This window comes from Ovis aries, chromosome 1, assembly GCF_016772045.2.
Source record: "Ovis aries strain OAR_USU_Benz2616 breed Rambouillet chromosome 1, ARS-UI_Ramb_v3.0, whole genome shotgun sequence".
Classification (NCBI taxonomy): domain Eukaryota; kingdom Metazoa; phylum Chordata; class Mammalia; order Artiodactyla; family Bovidae; genus Ovis; species Ovis aries.
Genome location: NC_056054.1, coordinates 174,264,111 through 174,287,706, shown reverse-complemented (window position 1 = coordinate 174,287,706; position 23,596 = coordinate 174,264,111). Strand labels below are relative to the sequence as shown.

The window sequence follows — 23,596 nt, the reverse complement described above, 5'->3', positions numbered from 1 at the left end:
GGAGGGGTGGGCAATGGTTGGCACTTAACTGTCACGTAGCAAAATGTTTCCAGTCTCCATTGGCTAAAATATTTCTTGTTCCTATACAGTCCTTAAGTGGGTTTATCTTCAGGATGGGCTTTCATGATTTTATCTAACTTTGCAATTTCCTATGTTGGTGACTCCAAGTCAATAAGCACACCCCAGAAATGAGACCATGTCTGTCAGTATGAAACTGTCCAATGTACATTTCCTATAAGAACTGTAGTTAGGAATCCATTTTTTTCCTCTGTAGGGAAGAAAAAGTGCTGGATTCATGATGCGAAGAATGCTTATATTGAGGCTGAGATTAAAGGGAGTGGAGGTGATGGCAGACTACTTGTTGAGACCACAGATGGAAAGGTAAAGAAATCTTTATTTCATCCCTGGGGTGACTAAGTTAGCTGTTCAGTAATTAAGTTTTGTTAATAACCTGGGGTAGGAGACGCCACTGACCCACTTTAGAAAACTCATTTATTTTTAAGAAACTCCTCCACTTATTCTCAAAGATTTGATGGTAAACACTGAAGAATCAGAGTAAACCAATTGCTAGTGGTAAATCTCATTGATGCTAGCTAGCATGCACAGCTTTCCCACTTTTTTCGTCATATTTCAAGCTCTTTTTTAAAAGTACCTCTTGGAATAAGTAATAACCTTAGGAAATATTTACTTTGAGTAAATACTGTCCTTCTTAGGAAATATGAAGCAAGCTATGTTAGTAGGATCAGGAAAGAGTGGGATAATTTGAATAAGAATAGAACAGTGTCAGAGGAGCCAAGAAATGGGTAAGGGTCAGTAACATTAAATGCTAGAGAAAGAGATTTAGGGCTTGTGGAAAGCCTTGAACTTCAGAATCAGGAGGTCACCCATGACCTTTGAAAGAGGAACTTAGGTCAAATGTTGGGGCATAAGTTAGATGGTGAGGCATCTTAGAGAGAATGCGTAGTGAGGCTGTAACAGTCCCCAGCCCCTTCTCCCTGTCCCTTAGGCACTCAGAACCACAGGCAATAGACAGCCCATTGAGCAGACAGCCCATTCTCAGCACCTTTGTCAATATCATTGACCTCAGGTGCCTGCCAGCTCCATGGTGGAGAATTGGGCCTATTTCTGCTCTGACTCAACAAACATATCCTTTTGGATTTTACAGGTGATTTCCTGCCCATATGTAATTCTTCAGTCTCCTTCCAATTCTGCCCATTCCAACTCCATAACAGGCCACATCCTATAACAGACAGTTACAATCATTATCAAGAAAGTTTATCTTTTTCATACCCTTATCTTTGTATTTGTACAGTTTATGATTCAAAGTATCATCATTTGAACTGAAAAATTCTGGAGGCCACTCAAAAACTACCGTTATGGTGTCTTAATATGCCTTCCTTGCAGTGTCTGTACACTTAAAAAAATCACAAATTAGGTAAATTTTATATAACTAATTAATGGAATTAAGGGGAGAGCTTGGTCCTTATCAATAGGAACATACACATGTAGGCAAGGTTAAATTTAGAATGTCTTAAATAAGGAAACAGAAGGATTCAATTATTACCTCCGAATCTGTGTGTTGTCTTTGCACTTTCTTGTGTCTGGTTCAATTTTATTAGGCCTCCAGATGAGAAGTTTGTTCTTCGGAGTACATTTTTTAAAACTGCTGTCTTTTAAAACAGTAGTTAAGGTGATTTATGCATATAATGGGGTTACAACTATGAAAGAAATCATAGGAAGATCAGCATGAAAGCAGTAAATTAATAATGTAAAAAGAGGACTCTAAAGGTAGGTGGTTTGGTTCACCATATAATGGAAGTCTCATTCCCCCAGCCCCACTCTGCATCCCCCTGGCTCCAGGCTTCCTCCTCCTGATATTAGAAGTAACTACACTTCCAGTTACCTTTGGTCTTTGAAACATTCAGTTCAGTTCAGTCACTCAGTCGTGTCCAACTCTTTGTGAGCCCATGGACTGCAGCACGCCAGGCCTCCCTGTCCATCACCAACTCCTGGGGTCTACTCAAACTCATGTCCATTGGGTTGATGGTGCCATCCAACCATCTCATCTTTGAAACATTAACAAAGGCAATAAAGCCAGTGGGTGGGGAGTAATACTTAAAGTTGGCATTGAAAGAAGAGAGAAAAATTGAATCCGAGCTAAGGGGAGGTTTTTTATGTAAGAGACCTGATGATGTTCTACAAGAGAGAAGGAGTTCATGAAATATGGAAATTGAAAGGGACTCAAAAGAAAAGGGGTTATTGTTTGAACAGTGCCAAAAAAGATTTAATAGGAATGAGATAAAAAAAAAAATACGAAAAGTGTGGGAGCCTTAGAAGAAGTATTACCAACTGGGATTAAATGGAGCAATTAGCTGATACCAATATGTATTAATCAAGGAAAAGGGGCTACAGGAAATAGGGTTAGGAAACTTATCAGAGTAACTCTAAGCAACAATTTGATAGTTGCAATGCATCGCAATACAATGTTAATCAAGATATCAACACTTCTGAGTACCTTCTATGTCCTTAGCATTGTGATAAGAAGAAGAAACCATCAAGATCCCTTCTTCAGATGCTTATAATCTAGCTGAAAAGCATCCGAAGAAGGGATCTTGATGGTTTCTTCTTCTATAGTTATCAAAACCCTTATCACAATGCTAAGGACATTGAAGGTACTCAAGAAGTACCGATGGTATCGCTGGTGGTAAAGAATCTGTCTGCCAGTGCAGGAGACAAAAGAGACCTGGGTTCTATCCCTGGGTCAGGAAGATCCCCTGGAGAAGGGAATGGTAACCCACTCCATTATTCTTGCCTGGAGAATCCCATGGACAGAGGGGACTGGCAGGTTACAGTTCATAGGGTTGCAAAGAATTGGACATGACTGAAGCAACTTAGCATGCACACACAGCCAATTATTAAAACACAGACAAGAGTTAATACTATCAAGATAGTACAGGTTGTATATATGGTTAAAAGACTTAAGGATGGAAAAATAATGAGCTGGGGAAGTTGGGGAGGGCTTGAGGAAGAGAGTAGGTCTAAAGTAAGTCTGAAAGGATGAGTCTGTCTGCTTGATCCATTACCCTAAATTCCTCCTTTTAAACATTCAGGATATGCTGAGACATCTAGGGAGGGGCTAGATCAGTGCAATATAATGTGAGTTATCTCAGGGGCAGTCAGTCAGCGGGGAGCCACAGAATCAGGGTGATGCAATTTAGAACATTTTGATTCAACCAAAGCCCTTTTAAAGACTTTATCTTTGGGCAAAGAGAGAACATGAGTAGGAGGAACACCTGTTTCTTGGAAGAAACAGGTTGGCTTAACTTCCTTGGGCTCCATCCTCTGATGAGGCATCTTTTTCTTAACTCTTTGAATATTCTTCCCAATGCCGGGTAAAAATGAATGCGCACAGAAGCAGTAGGGGAATATATCTTATATTTTTCTCCTCTGTGCAGCATCTGAGTGTCAAGGAGGATGAAATTCAGCAGATGAATGCTCCAGAGTTTGAAATGATTGAAGACATGGCAACACTGACTCACCTCAATGAAGCATCTGTGTTGCATGCCCTGAGGAGGCGCTATGACCATTGGATGATCTATGTACGTGTACGTACCTCTCTGCTGACAGCATGCTGGCATCATATTGGTGATGTCCCAGCCCTCTCTTAGGTGAAAAAAGATATTGAGATAAGCATACTCATATAAGGATAATCTTTGCAAAATGCCCACTGGGGAGGGACCTTACTTTTTTCCAGTTTTATTTTGTTAGTATATATATATATATATATATATCCCTTTCCACAGATATTCATCCTAAAGTAAAGGCCCAAGGCTTAGAGAGTGATAGACCGGTGCCTTTTAAATGCCAACTTGGTCTCTTACTAGTTATTATTATTTTTAAAGTATTTATTTATTTAGGTTGTGCTGGGTCTCAGTGGCAGCACGTAAACAATTAGTTGCGGCATGCAAACTTTTAGCTGCCACATGTGGGATCTAGTTCCCTGACCAAGAATCTAACCTGGGCCCCCAGCATTGGGAGTGCAGAGTTGTAGCCACTGGACCATCAGGGAAGTCCCTAGTTATTTCTTCTCGGAGTGACCTTATCAGTAGTGTGGGGCAGTAACGCCTGTCTCTTCATGGTAGCTTGAAGGATAAAACAAAGAATGTAGGTAAAACATGTAGTTCAGTGCCTGTTATCTAGTTAGTGCTCAATAAATGGAATGATTTTTTTCCCCCATCATCATTGAATTGGGGAGGATTTGTTGCTCAGCTCCTTTAATTCACTCAGGATGCATCCAGCCAAAGCAACAATGAGTGGATTAGGCAAAGATAAAGGCTTTTGGGACCCACTACTGTGGAAGCCTAGCCATGTGACTGGCTTACTCCCGGGCACTCTGATTTGCTGCATGACTGTCTTCGTTTCCCTGGGATGCCGTAACAAAATCACCACCAACAGAGTGGCTTAAAACAAAGGAAATTTATTGTGTCCTAACGCTAGAGGCCAGAGTCCAAGATCAGATAAAGAGATCTGAGGCTCTCGCACTCCCGCCAGAGCCTCAAGGGGAGAACCAGTCTTCGCCTGTACTGGTTTCAGGTAGCAAGTGGCTGCGTCACTCCAGTCTCTGCCCCCGTCTCCACGTTGCCTTCTCCTCTGTGTGTCTCTTATGAGGTCTTTAGCTGTTGGATTTAAGACCCAACCAGATATCATCTTGAGATCTTGCCTCAATTATACCTGCAAAGATCCTTTTTCCAAATAAGATCAAATTTTCTGGTGATTAGGATGTGGACATACCCTTTGGGGAGCCACAATGCAACCACCGCTGCAAGTGACCCACATGAGCTATTCCCCTCAGGGCCTAAAGCATCACGTTCCTAACCCTGCTGAGACACAGATTCCCTTCAGGCCTCAAGGCCTGAGAGTGGGTTCCTCAAATCAGCAGTCCTGCTGTCAGCATCCTCCTTGTCTTTGAAAGGCCTGTGTGTGTGTCAGACAAGTTCGTGGTTGACAGCTCTCCCAGGGAAGAGGTAATCCCAGGTCCCCTGTTACTCTAACCTGGTTCTGTCTCTTTCTGTTCGAAGTCCCTTCTCTGTCAGAATCCAAAAGCCCTTTTCCTCTTCGTTCCTTTGTAAGTAAATATTCGAGCGAATGTTACCCGACAGTGAAAGAGCTGACAGACCTGCAAGTGTCCCTAACCTATCTTCAGAAATCTCTTCTGATCTTCCGTCAGACATATTCAGGGCTCTCCTGTGTGAGCATCAACCCGCACAAGCAGCTTCCAGTGTATCACAAAGCAGTGGCGGCAGCCTATAAAGGCAGGAGGCGATCAGACGCTCCCCCTCACATCTTCGCTGTGGCCAGTAATGCCTTTCAGGATATGCTTCACAGTAAGTGTCTGCCCTACAAAATGAAGGGTAAAAATATCTGATCTAGTTTTTGTCCATGTCGCTAAGAGGCAGGTAGGCATTGTGAACGGAGCATGGCCTTTAGAGCTGCCTTGTCACTTGAAGCCCTGTTTCCTTCCAGATGAAACATGGGCAAAATAGGGCCTACCTCCTAGGGTTATGGGGACGATTAGCTCACATGTCAAATTAAGGGAGATAATGCCTTGAAAGTGCTCAGCCCAGTGGCAGGCCCAGAGTGAGCCCCCTGTAGCTGTCAGCTTTTATTACAAAAAGCACCTGCTAGAATGTTTGGCACAAAGAAGTTATTCTGTAGTTATTTTTACACCAGGCTTAATAAAAGCCTTAAAATAGTGATATGTCAACCGTTTGTCATTTATCATTTATATTTGGAGCAAGGAAATGGTGATGGAATTCGTATGTTCTTATGACTGGCCTACATAGGGTCAAGAGAAAAATCTATTTTACTTTGTACCATTTGAATAGTATCTTTTTTCTAACTGTATACTGAGCAAATCCTTCTCCTGTTCTCAAACTGTAACCAAGGAAATTTTGAATAAATTCATACCATACATAGAAATTCTAGCAGAAGAATGTTCTGACATTTTCCTTTCTTTTGTAGGTCGAGAGAATCAGTCTATACTCTTCACGTAAGTGCTTGCTTTTACTTTTTGGCCAGCAGTGAGACTTTCCATCAAAACAGACGCCTACATTTCACTGGATATGAAACATAAATTCACTGCCTTTGAATTGTTCTTCAGATACCAGATACAGGCTAGGCAATAGTAAGATACTCAGGAAATTGTCATAACATGTAAGTCAGTGCTTAGCCACATATGGTACCCACTAGGCTGCCTCCCATTTTAGAAGATCCTGTAGAACCTGCAGTGCACACGCTGGTCTTAATCATCTTGATGAAGACAGCTCCCTATCCCAGTGATCATTTTCAGAGTTCCCTGGCTGGCTAATTGGGTTGAAAGACTGGAGGTCCAGTGGGCATGACCACTGAACAGATGACATGCTATTGCGAGCAGCCAGACTAGAGCAGGCCAAGGTGTTTCATGCCTGCATGCTCAGTCTGTCAGCTGTGTCCTTCTCTTTGCGACCCCATAGACTGGGGCCTGCCAGGTTCCTCTTTCCATGGAATTTTCCAGGCAAGAATACTGGAGCAGGTTGCCATTTCCCCCTCCAGGAGATTTTCCGGGCCAGGGATCACACCCCACCTCTTGTGTCTCCTGCACTGGCAGGTGGACTCTTTACTACTGTGCCACCTGGGAAGCCCCGTACATTAGGTAGTGGGAATTGAAGATGCTGCTCGGAGGGGCAAGAGAAGGGAGTGAAGAGGAAGGAAGGAAAGGATTTCACTGAGAACATGTTGTGTGTTAATCTGCAGGGAGGAGCACTGGCTGGCCAGGTGAACTGTCAGCACAGGGACTGAGGCAGAGGCTAGGACTCGAGAGGCAGGGAAATGCTCAAGTTCTTGCTCTTCCTAAGCAATGATGATGCCAGCTCATGTATCTGTTGGCTTTAGTCATCCCCAGAAAAATAATAGGGTCTCAGAAACTTAGAGCCAGAAGAGGGGTTAGAGTTCAATCCTTTGCAGAGAGGACAGACTTATTTTTTAGAGTTTCAGACAGATAAAAGCAGAGCTTAAACCTATGATGCTTTGGGCAATGAGGCTATAAATTCACCACGGTGTTCTCCCCATATTACAAAGCTAGCTGACTGTCAAAGGTAAAAGGGGAGTGTAAAGCTCAACATCCTGGTGGAGTGACTGATTGGTTCTCTTCTGAGGGAGAGGGTTGGACCTGGCCATGTGGTCATAGCCTTCATATGTGACAGTCTCTTGAACAGTTGGTAATGAGGAGACCTATCTAATTAGCAAAGATACCCTTAACCTTTTGGTTAACGGGACCAAGAAGGGCAGGCTTCTTATTTTCATAAAAGTCTTTGATCTTTCTCTACTCCAGATTTTTTTGCTAATGCTGCATTTCTAGCCTAAGATATACCCCACCCCCTCCCAACCAATTAAATGTCTGCCTCTCCTTCAAGTTCCCTCTAAAGTTCCACATTTCCATAAAACTGTCCCTCTTAGTTAATGTGGTTAAAATTATTTGTTTTTCATTGCATTTATAATCTGAACCAGTTAACTGTCACTGAATTTCTGATCATAGAGGAGAATCTGGTGCTGGAAAGACAGTGAACACCAAACATATTATCCAGTATTTTGCCACTGTAGCAACCACGGGTGAATCCAAGGAAAAGCTGGTAAGCATTTCTGCATATTGGCAGAAAAGGTGAGGTGGCCCTATCCACTAATGATGGAGGCTCTGCCCTGATCACTTATGGGAAGAAAGGAGGGGACAATGCCACAGAACAATTTAAAAAGTATGAAAAGTCTTTTTTCCCCATATTTTCCTCTCAGGAAAATCATCAAGTGCTTTGAACCAATCATCCAAAACCATGAAATTACATAATCTGCTTCATATTGCTTCAAGGGGCCCTTATTGGCCTGATCTTTCTTGGTTGGGCTCTTTGAGAATTAGGTACTTAAGATCCACACCATCTTCTGCTCAAACTGTGGTCACCAGTGCCCTGAATGGCCACTTTTTGTATTACTATTTCTTAATCCCTTTAGCTACTGTGAGATGTCAGACTTCCTCAAATATGCACTGAGAGAACTCTGCTTCCTTTACCCCTAACTTCTGGTTCAAATTCCAAACGCTCAGTGGATGTACCCTCAACTTTAACCACATTCTAGGTTCTGAAAAACTTTACCTTCTATTTAAATGTTTTTATACTTGGTAATGTTTGCTTTAGCTTACTGGTAATAATCTAAGGATACCTAAACATGATAGTTGGTCTGTAAAATAAGGTTAGATAATGCTGCTGCTGCTGCTAAGTCACTTCAGTCATGTCTGACTGTTAGCAACCCCATGGTCTGTAGCCTACCAGGCTCCTCCGTCCATGGGGTTTTCCAAGCAAGAGTACTGGATTGGGGTGCCAATGCTGAGCAGTGCTCAGAATCAGTGAGCTATTGAGCTGTTGGAGCCTCTCGTCTTTCTATGCCTGAATTTGCTATCTTGCTTTTCGTTTTGATACTGGATGTTTCCTGCTGTTTTTCCAAAGTAAAAGTATGTCAAAATAGCAATCTAGTCCAATTTTCAAACCTTAGAAAGTTTCTTTTCCAGCTACCACATTCCTGAATTTGATTAATTTCTTTGGTTATCACTGAATTCTATTATCCACTATGTGATACTTTATTTTTGTGTACATTTTAGGTTATTTGGTGTGCATTTGTTTGGTCTAACCATTGAGCCCTGTGATAATATGTAACACAATACATAATACAAAAACTTTTATGAAAAATTTTGCTCATATAGCCCAATTACTTAAAGTAAACCGACAATGCATAGAAAGAACATAGTATTTATAAGTCTATAGATTCTGAAATACTACATACTGTGAAATTCTCCTCATACAAAGAGTATTTGGGACTCAGTGGAAAGTTTAGGCAGTGGCAGTTTAGGTGCTAAGTGGTAATTAAGACTCACTCAATGAGGGGAAAAAAGACTTGCCCAAAGTAGATAACCTGCTTTGCCCCATCAGCCTGAGCACATAGGATTTAAACTTAAGACTAATAAATACTGTTTCAAGTCACTTCTTGGCATGAACCTCTAGATTACTTAGGAATAATAGCAAGCAAAAATATAACTGATAATGCCAAGAGTCTGCTGTATTATCTTAGAATAAATTTCTAGGTGTAAGGATTGAATGGGAAGAGCAGCAGATTAGCAATGAGGAGGAGTATATGGAATGAAGTTTGGAAATAGGCTATGGTATTAGTTATTATTTACTTTGGTAAAATATCAACTTTCTTTTCCTACTCATACCAATGCCAACCAAAAAATAAACATGGTAAGTAAATGACCTCCAACCTATAGTCTTAGGGGCATCATATACTGTCAGTCTTTCCTCCATCTATTTTTCTAAGTTCCCATTCCAAAGTAATATTTTATCACCAAATTCAGAAGTGGTTTTTTGCCACTTATTATCAAAACAAGAATGAGATTTGACCTTGGTATGGAGGGCTTGCCACATTACAGAATTCTGCTAAACACTTCATCAGTTGTATTTCTCTTACCTGTATCCAAGGAAACTCTACAAGATCAAATCAAACAAGTGAATCCTGTCTTGGAAGCATTTGGAAATGCCAAAACCCTGAGAAATGACAACTCTTCTCGTTTTGTAAGTAACTGAATTGAGCAGTATATTGGAATCTTTAATTTTTAGCTAATGGTTAACTTCATGCCTGAGCACACAGATCTGAAAAAAATTTTTCTAGAACATCAAAGAAGGTTTTTGATGACTGTACACAATATTGTTAGAGTCCTCAAAAAATTTTACTAGCTTCATCATTAATACAATTAAGATGAGTACCTGAGAAGCTTCTACTAGGTGGTCAATTTCAGGAAGAAAATATGTTAATACTTTAAAATTCCTTACCACTCCCAGTAGGAAAGCTCACTCAGTGAACTCTAATGATGTTTTATATTTTACTACATTTTACAGATTTGAAAGTAATTTCTTCTTTGTAATTTCCTATACTCCTTGTAAAAGTCATTTTGGTAAGCACTTCCGAATTCACTTGCTACAATTATTGTTTCTACTTTTGCCTATGAACTCCCTGCCCCTGGATGTATTTCACTGGAGATTTTTTTTTTGACAGGGAAAAAAAACACACTTTTTAAAGTATTTTTTGATAACTAACAGTCCCAAGATAAAACGATTTGGGTTAAGGTCACTAACCCATTTTATGCCAAGAATGAGTGTCAGGGAGCCATTATATAATTTACAAGGAAATTTGTAAAAGGCTTCCTTTTGAGTCTCTGCTGCTGCTGCTGCTGAGTCTCTAGGAGTGATTAAATAATAGCCTTCTGCTTATTTGACTGCTTTCCCTCCAAAAACCTTAGAGCTGCCCTGACCACACTTACCTCTGCTTGTGGTATCTGGCTGTGTAGCAGGTACTAATACTGGTCCAGAAAACAATGGATAGATTTGGGATTTGTCAGAATGTGGTGAAAATTGCTGCTTAAATACTAAAGAATAAAACTGGGGGGAGAAAAGGCCAAGAGAGGGAAAAGGGAAGGATGGAAAAGAGGGAGGAGCAAAAGAAGATAAAGAAAAGAGTAGAATAAAAGGAAGAAAGAAGAGAATAGCAAGTGGAAAGAAAAATAAATAAGGAAAGAAAGCAATTGAAAAAGACCAAGAACAAGAAAAACCTTGGAAGGATGGAAGGAAAGAAGTAGCAAAGTGAATTAAACAAAGATGGATGACTGGAAAGAAGGAAGGAAGGACAAGAGAAAGAAAGGGTAGATAGAAAAATCAAGAAATCCAGGTTAAATTCTTTAGATTAATACTCCATACATGAAGTTGGAGACAAGCAGGATACTGGCCCTAGATAGTTAAGGAGCATATCAAAGGAGTAATTTCAGTGAGCCAGACTCTTGCATCTTCCCATAAATAGATAAGCACTAAACTCATTAACTTGAGATGGTCTATTTTCTTTGATTAGCAGCGTCTTTTGATGTTCTGATTACCTGGTTTTTGTTGCAAAGACTCCTGTATACCCAGGCACCTCCCTTACCTCTGTGGAGCAGTCCCTCAGACATATCTGAGAGGCTGTCTTCCGGGCTTAAGTCCTCAGTAAGTCCACTGAATAAACATAATTCTCAACTTTTAGGTTGTGAGTTTTTTTCAGTTGACAGTACATAAATGTATATGTGTGTAAATGCACATACACATACAGGGACACCTATGTTCATGTTTGTGTGTGTAGAGGTACAAATGTGTGTTTGTGTGTATGGATCCTGTTAGACTGTATTTTTTAACTTAATGGCTTACTCACCCTGTATGTATGTGGCTGCTCTCCCCTTGCCAGTCTGCATCCTGCTGTGATTCTTTCCTTGCCTGGATTCACCTCCTCCAGGTTGCCTTCCCTTCTGCATTGACTTCCTCATCCTGGGGGCCGTAGCCCACTGGACTGCCTCCTTGACTGTGTCTTGATGCACCTGGGCTCTGTAACCTCTGGGCAGACTTTCTGTCCCATCAGACACTGTCTTATGGTTTTTCATTGACAAGGAAGGAAGGGAGCCTCATATATAATCATGCCAAGGTGATGTTTTGAAACTTAAGTCCCATCATGTTGCTTTTCTGCTTAAAACCTCCCAGTACCTTCTGAGCACACACAAAGTAAAACCCCACTCCTTCCTGTGGCCACATGGCTGACCTAATATGGTGCCTGCTGCCTGCCTACTCTCAGACTCTGCTTTCTTCTCTGCTTTCTCTTACTTGCTGCACTCCTTCACATCTGCCTTTTCTTTTGATTTCAAAACACATCAAAATATTCCTCAGTCAGAGCTGTTGCATTTGCTTCTTACACCTAGAATTTAGATTTGGGGCACACCTACTTTTCCAATGTGGTATCTCCAGTGTCTAGCAGGTTTTCTGGATCATAGTAGATGTTCAACAAATGTTTCCTGGTAAACGAAAGAATATACCAAGCAGATATTATTTTTCTCATTTTTAGATAAGAACACTGAGACCTGGAGAGATTCTATAATGCACATAAGAATGCACAGCCAAAGGAGAAGGGAGGGATAAATTACAGGTTTGGGGTTAACATGTACACACTATTATATATAAAATAGATAGCCAATGGGGACCTATTGTACAGTGCAGGGACTTATACTCAATGTCTTGTAGTGACCTGTAATGGAAAAAAATCTGAAAAAAATATGTGTATAGGTATATATATGTAAATTATATATAAATAAATTGTTTATATATGAAATTATATATGTTATATAAATAACAATTATACATTTATATATATGAAAATTATACATTTATATATATAAAACTGAATCTCTTTGTACACCTGAAACCAGCACAACAGTGTAAATCAGCTACTCTTCAATTAAAAAAAATTAAAAAACAAAAGAATACACAGCCAGTGATAAGCAGATCTGAGGCTAGACTCTGGGCCCACTGTCAGTCCTGATGACACCCTGGCTGCTTCTTGACATTAACTGGTGCCATCACAGCCCATGTGGAAATTTTTTTTTTTTTTAACTTTGGAGGAGTAGTTACTTTGGGAGTGATGTGTATAATGAAACCATTGCAGCTGTTTGACATGTTGAATAGGAGACTGTGTTCTGTGTTCACTCAGGGCAAGTTCATCAGGATGCACTTTTGTGCCAGAGGCAAGCTGTCATCTGCAGATATCGACATCTGTAAGTAGGCACTGCACTGTCTGATCACTTTTCTTCTAAGTTTTGCAAGAACACCTACATTTGAATCTTTACTCATGCCTTATGCAGATTTGCTTGAAAAATCCCGGGTGATTTTCCAGCCCCCCGGAGAGAGGAACTACCACATATTCTATCAAATTCTGTCTGGAAAAAAAGAACTTCGTGGTAAGTGTATTATTCTGGGGCTGAGTGTCATTCTAAAATAAGACAGTTGTCAGATTATCAGACCTGGAAAAGTACTGTTTAATGTCTACTAGCCTGTTTAGAGGGACCTCGGTTTATTTATCCTAAAATGTAAGAAATTGAACCAAATACAGACCCAATGTTCTACAATTTTATATAGGTAGAGAGTAAATGGTAACACTTTTCTTTTTTCAAACACTTTCGGAGGTAGGTAGGATTCCCAGCAGAGGTAAATGAATGTGTATGTGTGTGCACATGTGCACACGTGTGTGTGTGTGTGTGTGTGTAAAAGGCATTAGATAGTTTAAGGCCTTAAATGATTAAAATCACTTATCACTTAAGTGGGTAGTAGAGATGAGGCCAGAGGTGGCAGACATTACTATGGTGTGTAGTGCTCAATGTGAGTTCTATATAGAAGGGAGGATTTGTATTGTGACATGAAGAATGGGAATGGGGTTTAACCAGAGTGATGAGTAGAGGGCATTTCTGGTAGCAGGAATACTGTACACAATGTCAGGAAAATCAAAGCAAAATCAGGGAACAGAGAGAGCAGGTGACCTATAGGAAAGTGTTTTCATAGAAGACTAGTAGAGGTCTTATTTGGATGGTTTCTAAACTCAGGAAGTTGAGGGGGTGTTGTATGCATGTGTGTGAGTAAGTGTGTGGGGTGTGGTGTTTTGTGGAGGGGGATGGGGTAATGGGAGGTCATGATCTGTTGATGGCAGTGGCAGTTAAGCTGGTGTGATAGGCAGGATGCTCTGGAGGCAGAAATACTGAGGAAAGTGATTGCAACAGTCCTAGGATAAGACGATGAGACAACAGTCTAAGGGAGGGGTCCCCAGCCTCCAGGCTTCAGACTCGTATCTCCTGTCAGATCAGCAGCAGCATTAGATTAAAAATAAAACGCACAATAAATGTAATGCACCGGAATCATACTGAAATCAACCCCCCAACCTAGTCTGTAGAAAAAATGTCTTCCATGATGCAGGTCACTGGTGCTGAAAAGGTTGGAGACCACTGATCTAAGACACTATGGGCATAGAGGGAAAAGGGGGTGGGCGCATGAAAGAGTAGAAAAGTCTTGGCAATGACTGAACACAAAAATGAGAATGATGAGTCAAAAATACTCCCAAATTCAGTAATTTGACTAGGATAAAAGAAGTGCCATGAATGGAAATAGAAAAGTAACTTATAGGGTAAGAGAATGAATTTCATGTATTCATTCAACAAATATTTATTGTGGGGTCATCAAGTATACACTGCTTCTTAAAGGATAGGTGATAGGGAAGTAAACAGGGCCCACAGGTCCTGGCCCTCATGAGCTTACATTCTAGTATGAAAGACAATAACAAATAAGTAAACAAAAAATATATAATTTCAGACAATGGTAGGTCTATAGAGAAGAATAAGGTGGATGAGGGGATGGAGTGAATTAGGAATTGGTAGGGCAATGAAAGTTCGTATCTTATTTAATTTTGTTTCTTGCGGGGGCGCACCATGTGGCTTGCAGTTCTCCAACCAGGGACTGAAACGAGGCCACATGGCAGTGAAAGCCTGGAATCTCCACAGGTGGTTATATTTTAGATATTAAGAGTCGGGTGAGATCTCTGTAAGGAGGCAATGTTTCGGGAATTCCCTGGCAGTCCAAAGGTTAGGACTTGACACTCTCACTGCTGTGGCCTGGATTTGGTTCCTAGTCAGGGAACTAAGATCTGGCAAGCTGTGCAGTGAAGCCAGAGGGTGGGGGCGGGGGGTGGGGAAGAAGGCTATGCTTTTCCAGTCACTTGAATGAGGGAACAAGTAGGCAAAGACTTCCAGGAAGAGACTTCCTGAGGGAAGAAACAGTGAGCGCAAAGGCCCTGAGGCAGGAGTGTATTTGGTTTATTCTTGGAATAGCATAACAGCCATTGTTGGGGGCAGAGTGGGGGAATAGAGCAGGTAATGTAGGAGCAGACAGGTAGGGCCAGGCCAAGCAGCACCTCGCATGGCATGGCAGAGAGTTTATGTCTCCAGTGCTCTGGAAAGTCACTGGAAGGGAAGAATCACAAGCTGATTGGGTTTCAAAGGTATTATATCTGCCATTGAGGACAACAGTGCTCCCACAGGAGTGACTGTGGGGTGATTGGAGATCCAGGTGAACAAATTGATGGGAAACAATCCCCTCAGACTGTCCTGCTTAGATGAAGTATGGTATGCATCCAGCAGGGTTTTAACTACCTGGTCTCTAACTCCTAAGTGCCCTCAGCAAATAGAGAAAGCTCTACAAATTGGACAGTTATATTTTGCCATAGGTGCAGTTGGTGGTATGAAAGCAGCAGCTATTCTTCTTACTAATCTTCCCTCTATCTCAACCTGGAACAGAATTTTTTTTTAGTTTTCCTTTGAGTAGCTCTGCCAGATGACACTCATTTCTATACAATATAGAGCAGCTAACATGTAGGGTCCAGTGTGGATACAGCAGTGACTGCAAGATTTTTTGGAGCATCTCTGTTTGCTAATAGAACAGTCTGAAGACCCTGGGCTGCTATGGAAAATTCCTATCATGAATTCATGAGCTCATGTACTTTGTTGAGTCTGTGGCCTGTTGAGATTGATTAGTGTATAAAGGCTGACATCTGGTGGTTCAGGTTGAGTATTGTTGGTTCACTTGTTTATGACACCAATGATCATTCTTTGGAATATTTAAAAATGTTAAACTGTTTGTATTCATCGCTGCCAAAGAAGAGCTTCTGAGTATCCTGAGGAGGGACACAAGAGGGTAGAGCTTAGCATGTGAAGATTGTGTCCAAATTTCCTAAAATAGGAGCATTTGTGTATGACAAGCAAATCAGGTGTGGAAGATGACAGCAGAGGGTGGAGGCTCTGTGGGAGCAGTCGCTCGTCCCACAGAAGGAGCCAAGGAAATGGAGTGATGTGTCATCCAAAGAGCCAGCCCCATTTTAGCCTCTACCCTGGAAGATTCCTGCTCCTCTTTTTTTTTTTTTCAGTTAGTTCTGATTCTTGTTCCAGGCACAGCTAAAACTCACTCCTCTACTTCCCTTAGACATGGCTCCTTAAAATTCTTCAGTTTTTTTTTTTTTTTCAATGTGAACCATTTTCAAAGACTTTATTGTATTTGCTACAGTCTGCTTCCGTTTTATGTTTTGGTTTTTGGTCTACAGGCATGTAGGTTTTTAGCTCCCCGACCAGGGATCGAATCCCCACCCCCTGCATTGGAAGGGGAAGTCTTAACCACCAGACCACTAGAGAAGTCCCAAACCCTTTAGTTCTGAATGCCATCTATATAGTTTGGTCTACCACTTATCTTCCTTTTCTCTTCTTTGATTTTTTTCTTTATATTCATTTATTGTGCCCACTCTTGCTATTCAACTGGTGTGTAAACTCCAGAAGGAGAGGTCAGGAAACAAATCTTTGCCTCTTGGAATCCTTGACACTTTGCCTCATGCCCTGAGAACTCCATAAAGTGTGTGACAGTACTACACAGTGGTGGCAGCCAAGAGCTGCCCTTGACCTGTCTACTGGGACCCCGAGTGCCCTTGGAGAAGGGAATGGTCAGCATCTGGGCCTGTTTTGGAGCTTATTCAGTTTACCCTCTTTACCCATTAGATCTCTCTTGAACTAGCCTCATATCTTCACTCCCTTTCCCCGCATTGGTTATTAGGGGGTGTAAGGTATCTGAATGCTTCCCAAATCCAGAGAATGTTATTCAAATCATAAGCTATGTGAATGACTGTCTCTGGAGTTGGGCAGTGCACGACCTCTTCAGCTGTACATAGCAGCACTGAGGAACAGCTAATGATAGGTGATGTGGCATAGAGGCGCTAGCCGCAGAACTTGGTTCCTAAGATGATAAACTTCTTTTGGCCCACTGTCAGTTTCACTGTTTTTCATAGTAAACACAATCTTGGAGAACATTCACCCATTCTGAAAGAAGAATGTAATGTTAGGATGACATGTGAAACAATGCCTTGAATGATAAAACACTCACTCTTAATGGGTTCTAGGCATCTCCAACTGGACTCTGGGCTCTAGAAATGAGCTGTTGACACCTATACTTTTTGAAAGTGTAAAGCGATTAACTTTTACAGTTAGCATCCTCTCATTCATTCTCTCTCTGCTCCCCCACCTCACTTCCCTCCCATCCCTATCCTCCACATGCCCACAGCCTGGTTAACAATCTTCTATATGGGACCTTTCTGGCCTAGACAGTCTCTCTGACTCAGTGTCTCACGAAATGCATATACTTTTTTTCATTCTCTCAAGGCCATTTCTCATGGTAGAAATGAAATTAATTAAATAAAGGAATCCCTGTTTACATGATACTCTTCTGAGAAAACCTCAATCCTCAACCCAATTAAAATTTATTGCTCCTTGAAAAGAAGTTTTGATAAGGCCCAGTGGGGAAGATGTTTGAGCTAAAGGCCTTTTTGGCTTCCTCAAACACTCTTGCTTCTCTAGAGCGGCCACCTCCTGCCAAGGGCAGCTGCCCCAGGGAATGGTTACTCCAGTGCAGCAGCCATATTTCTGGTTGTAAGGAGATAGAAGAAAAGTCCATTGGGTGTGCTAAATGACTTCTAGAAATGATGCTTCTGGAAGAGGGGAGATTGAGGGAGAATTCACACGTAGCACTTGGGCCCAACATTCTGGCTTATTACCAGCCCCCTCCTGAATCTTGGCTCTTTCCTCCGCCTGGTCTTCCAGTCCTCAGGCACACAGTGTTCTTGCTCTCTGCTCCATCTCCCTCTGTGCTTGTCCAGTGTTGAGCTTGCACAGAAGAAAGACCCTCCTTCTGTCTATGACAAAGGAGGAAATGGAGTCCTGTCATAGTCACTCACACAGGTTGGAGCAGTGGGTGGCATAGTCTAGCAGAAGCACTAGAGACTATGTTCTAAATTCAGTTTTTCATTAATTTGCCTCTGGGCAATTAGGATGCCTTTCTAGCCTTTTATTTTCCTTATATTTAACATGGAGAAAACAATGTCAGATATAGCACATTTGATCATCATGACTAGGATGAAATGATAAAAAATGATATAATAAACACTAGTAAAATAAAAATTCTGTAAAAGGTGGATCTAGAATGATCTAAAAGGTAATCTTGGCAGACCAATCTTGGAAAATAGATTTCGTTTTTAATGTCAGCCAACTAAAACATGCCTCCACCCTAAAGTACAGCATTTTCTTTTTTTTAAAATTTTAATTGTAGGTTAATTACTTTACAATATTGTATTGGTTTTGCCATACATCAACATGAATCTGCCACAGGTATACACGTGTTCCCCATTTTTGTATGGTTTAGGTATATGATTCCTCTAGCCTCCTTGATGGAAAGGACTATTTCAGTTTTGTATCCTTTCCTCCTCCCATAGCATATGCCTACAGTAGAGAAAATAGGTTAAATAAATGCTTTGATTTGAAAGACATGGAGATGATGTCTGCATTTGAGCTGAGTGAAGGGACAAGGCATTGTGGCACCCAGGTGTCTGGCCTAGGTGTGTTGGTGACATTCACTTGCATAAGAAACCACAGAAGAATAGCTTCAGGGCAGACACAGTAAACATCATTGATTCAATTGTGGTAATGCTGGGTTTGAGCTACTTGTGGCCATTCACCTTGAAATGTCTAACAAGAAGTTGGAGATCTAGGTCTGGAGCTCAGAAAATATAGATTTGAAGGTCATCAGTAAAGTCATGAATGAATCTTGCATAAAATACAGAGAGAGTCTTGATAGCGTATAGTCAGGACAGTATTTGATACCGTTGATGACTCCCTCTTCCTGAAAATCTTCCCCCTCGGCCTCTCCCCTAAACCTCTGGGCATTGCGTAGCAGGTTGCTCTCTTTCATCCAGCACATGAACTTAGAGGGCCCTGGGGCTCAGTCCCTGGCTTTGTCTTGTGGTGACAGATCATCTAAGGATCATTTCTATCTGATGACTTGCAAAGTTTGATCCTAAGTCTAGACTTTTCTTTAGCATTCCAGACTCACAGATAACAGACTTTTTTATGTCTCCACTTGGATGTTTAATAGGCGTCTCAAACTTCACATGCCTACAACCTCGTTCCTAAACTCCACCCCACCAGACTTATTCCCACCACAGTGTTTAGTGGCTCATCTGAAGGCATCTCCATCCTTCTGCTTGCCTGGGCACAAACCCTTGGAGTTATCCTTGATCAGAATTTTCTCCCACATTATTCTCATTTGTTTCATCAGCAAATCCTGTTGACTCTACTCCATTCAAAATCCAAGCTCTAGCTACTTCTTACGATGTCTGCTATCACCCCCAAGTCAAGTACCATTTTTTCCCTCCTGAATTAACTTTCTTGTTATCCCTGATTCCACCCTCTCCCTCTGTCTTTAACCGCAGCCACAGTAAATTAAAAAAAAAAAAAAAGAATCAGATGATGTCACTCTTCTGTTCAAAAACCTCTTGCGACTTCCTATCTCACACAGAGCAGAAATGCCCATATCCTCACCATGGCCTGTGAGGCACTATAATCTGGCCTCTGGATGCTTCTTGGACCTCATGGCCTACTCTTTCTTTTACCAACCTTAGCCACTCAAAATTCCAGGCAAGCACCCCACCTCAAGGCCTTTTCATTTGCTTTTTTTCTTCTTAGAAATTTCTTCCTGCACTTATGACTCTCTCCTGTAACTCTCTTTACGCAAATGTCACCTTATGGAGGCCTTCTCTGATCACTGGGTTAAAAATGGAAACTCTGCATATCCAAGACTTTTTCTTCCTTTTCCCTTTTATTTTACTCCTTAGCACTTACTACTGTTTTACATGTCATATTTTTACTAATTTACTTTTAATTCTGTCTTCTGTTGGAATATAAGCTTTATGAGGGCAGGAATGACTTTTTTTTTCACTGATGTATCCATAAAACTTACAATAATTCCTGGCATATTACTGGATCTCTAATAGATATTGATATAAAGTGAGGCATGAGGAATAATATAGGAGATTCCTGAGAAGTATTAACATGTAAAGGACATTTAAATCTCCACTGAAATAAATACTTTAAAAATTATTATGAATTATATTTCTATTTAAAATATATATTATACTTGAATTCAGCCTGATTTCTTTTGGGTTAGCCCAATTACTTTTATCAAAAAGCTTTATTGAAGTATTATTGACCTAAGTGTAAACATTGACGTGTGTATCTATAAGGTGAAACCATCATCACAATTGAGATAATGCATATATCCATTCAGAAGTTTTCTGATCTCTTGAAATCCCTCCCTCCTGCCCCTTCTGACTCCTTCAAGCCCTCCTCTCCCAACCCAGTACCTAGGCAACCACTAATGTGCTTTGTCACGACAAATTAGTTAATGTTTCTAGAATTTTATAAGATGGAATCTTGCAGTGGATACTCTTTTGTCTGGCTTATTTCACTCAGCAAATTATTTTGAGATGCTTCCATGCTGTAGCACATGTTCATAGTGCATGCTTTTGTTTGCTGAGGAATAATTAATGATGGATGTTTGGATTGTTTCCAAATAGAGCATTTGGAACATTCACATAGTCCAATTTCTTTGTTTCTAACTTCAGGATAATAGAACTTCACTTCATTGAGTGCTAAACAGAAAACTCAGATGGGCTCTACAAAACTTCACTGGGAGCGAGTGTCAGGCTTTAAGAGGTTAATGTGATTTGGCCAAGTTGACTGCAGACATGCTGCTGATGGCCTGCCTTGGCTTCAGCCTGCATTATGCTTCCTGACTAGGTGAATCATGTCAGGAGTCTTAGACATATCAGAGGTGCAGCAGTGAACACACTAGCTGATTTATGGATCCCTTGAAAGACAGACTCAGCCTCCTAATAGGGAGGACATGATGTGACAGGGTTATACTGCTAATGTTCCCTGGGTTTTGACCCCAGTTTCTGCCTGCTGCCTAGCTTTTGAAGCTCAGGCCTGTTATACTTAAAATTTTACAAACCATATTTTGTTGTTGTTGTTGTTGTTGTTCTCTGGCCCTCAACCACATATCTAGGCCAAATTCCTGTTTTCAAGTTTTGCCAACATGCATTATCTGTTTTCTTTTTCACACCAATTCAAGTGGCTGCAATTGAATCTGCTTTCCGATTTGGCCTGTCTGATCTTCTCTTGGGAGGCATTAGAACATGACTGACAAGTTAATAGAGGGCAGAAATTGATTGCAGAGGTTTGGGTGTAGAATATGGATTTTATTTTGGCTTGTTTACAAGTATGCTGTAAGCCGTAAGAGTAAACTGTGAATATTGGTCAATTATTTTCTGAACCCTTGTGGATTTCTGTAAGCTGTTTAACTGATGGTTTTCCCACTGCAGATATGTGCCTGGTGTCTGAAAATCCCTCTGACTTTCACTTTTGCTCTCATGGAACAGTTGCTGTGGAGAGCTTGGATGATGCTGAAGAACTGCTGGCCACGGATGTAAGGCTTGTTAGTTATCAGAGCAAAGTCTGGTAATGACAATGAGACATGGAAAAAAGCATCTTAGATCTCCTCTCTTCCGAAGGGTCCTGGAGAAGTGACCTTCCTTCCCCTAGGGGTGGAGAGTGGAAGGTGCCCCTACAGGACTGCTTCTGTCCAGAGTTTTATACTTATTTATTTCGTCAGTATTTTTTGATGCATATAGAAAAGTAGGAAGATGCTTCAATGCAATGATAATGACTGTTTTCATTCTTTTATTTTTTTTCTCTTTGGGATTGCTGTTATGTAGTTGTTTTGGTGTTTTTTAAAATCAAGGATCATAATCATTCTACAAATGCTATTTGATATATTGTTTGCTTTTTGATTAACGTTTAGCATTTTCAGTGTTATTACATACTCTTCATAAACATTTAATGGATACTTAATATTTTATCAGACATTTGTTCTATAGTTTATTTAACCATTCTATTGTTAGACTCAAGGTTGAGGGGTTTTTTTTCTACTATGGTGAATATCTTTGTAGGTGAGTATATTCCTGTATATCAGATTCATCTTATGCTAGATTTCTAAAAGGTAGGATTATGAAATTTTTATAGTCTCTCGATACATATTCTAAATTAACTACTAGAAGGATTACCAATTTCCACCCTCCTGGAGTGTGTGAGATCACACTTCTTACCATGTGCAGTGGCTTCTTAGGATGCTGTTCTTTGGTGACATAGTTCTTCTTTTCTTAAATACTTCCTTTTGCCAGTTGTTAAAATGAATCTGGAATAAATATGGGAGAACATATGGGATCCCAGAAATAAGCAACCCATCAGATATGGTGCTACTTTATCCCATAACCATGAAGGCAAAATAATTGAGCTCATATAGCCAGTTAATGATAGATTATTGGAAGGGAGAAGAGAGGAACAGGAGAGGAGAAGGCATCTGAGGAGAGTTCTAAAACTACTGAGTTAAACAAGTCAAGTCATATGCCTTCCTAATTCTCTTTTAAAGGGATGAGCAGGCTACAGGTGACCAAGAGCCAACAGGGCACTTTCAAACCAATTTGCATTACTTTGAACAGAACTGTCACACTTCAGGGCTATGGTAATCCATCTCCTTCCCTCCGGCAGGCAGCCCACGGCCCGCAAGTGGAGGGAGGTGTGATACACAGCAGAGGTGAGGTGCTTACTACAGCTATTAAGCAAATGAATACTTGGCCATCTGCTTCTCTTTTTACAGCAAGCCATGGACATCTTAGGCTTTCTTTCTGATGAGAAGTATGGATCTTATAAACTCACTGGAGCCATCCTGCACTTTGGAAACATGAAATTTAAGCAGAAACCCAGAGAAGACCAAGTGGAAGCAGATGGCACAGAAAGTAAGGATTACTTCTGTAAACAGGGCATACAGGCACTTCAAATCCCTGACCCTAGGTAGACCTACTCCCTTTCCTTGCAGTTAGCCTCACCTCTTAGTTTTTAGGAAATGTTGAAATTAATCAGTGATCTCCCTCAATTGATGCCCCCCGAATATTATATCTTTCAGTCATCATTTCTTTGTAGAGTCCTTGTATCTCAAAATAAGACACATTCCTTAATTAATTATTGATGATGCCAGTAAATTTGCTAAACTTGGGTGATAATAGGATTGACTAAGATTCAGTGTGCCTTCAGGATATAGACTCTGGAGAAGAACAGAAAAAGGAGCCAATCACTATGAGATGTATGAAGTGACATAATGAAGGTGTAAACAAAGATTTTTAGAATTCCAAAGCGGGAGTGTTCACTAAGTTGAAAACAACATGGCTTCTTTTCCCTTTGCTTTTTATTCACATTATAAAAATTTATAGTCATGCCTACTTACCAAAAAGATCTATAGTGAGTGATCTGTCTAGAATGATCATTAAAATAGAAAATTACAATTATGAAAAGGAGGAATAATAGTCATCATGACTTCATTTAATAAAATTCCTGGCATCTGAAACAAAAATAAAAAAGAATATTCACTCAAATCTTTCAACAAATATTTTTTTTTTAATTTTGTATTTTCAATTGTGGTAAAATATACACAACATAAAATCTTACCCATTTTTACGTGTTCATATCAGTGGCATTAAGTACTTTCACATTGTTGTGCAACCACCATTGCTGTTAATCACCAGAACTTTTTTGTCATCCCAAACTGAAACTCTGTATAAAGCAATAACTCCCTATTACTCCCTTCCCCTAACCCCTAGAAAACATGATTTTACTTTCTGCCTCTATGAATTTGACTATTATACATACTTTATA

General features: G+C 40.6%; 1 protein-coding gene across 3 annotated transcripts in view; it reads left to right on the top strand.

Annotated features, from left to right (window-relative positions):
* Window positions 1–23,596, top strand: part of MYH15 (myosin heavy chain 15) — a 152,066-nt gene that overhangs the window by 10,028 nt on the left and 118,442 nt on the right. For 2 of the 3 annotated variants that reach the window (XM_060404248.1, XM_060404253.1), the window contains exons 2-11: window positions 275–381; window positions 3,456–3,599; window positions 5,228–5,384; window positions 6,022–6,049; window positions 7,574–7,667; window positions 9,555–9,647; window positions 12,631–12,694; window positions 12,782–12,877; window positions 21,211–21,314; window positions 22,545–22,683. In XM_060404248.1, coding sequence (XP_060260231.1) covers window positions 275–381; window positions 3,456–3,599; window positions 5,228–5,384; window positions 6,022–6,049; window positions 7,574–7,667; window positions 9,555–9,647; window positions 12,631–12,694; window positions 12,782–12,877; window positions 21,211–21,314; window positions 22,545–22,683 — 1,026 coding nt within the window. Of the gene's footprint in view, window positions 1–274; window positions 382–3,455; window positions 3,600–5,227; window positions 5,385–6,021; window positions 6,050–7,573; window positions 7,668–9,554; window positions 9,648–12,578; window positions 12,695–12,781; window positions 12,878–21,210; window positions 21,315–22,544; window positions 22,684–23,596 lie in introns of those variants that run through there. The other variant, XM_060404256.1, reaches the window with a different exon arrangement.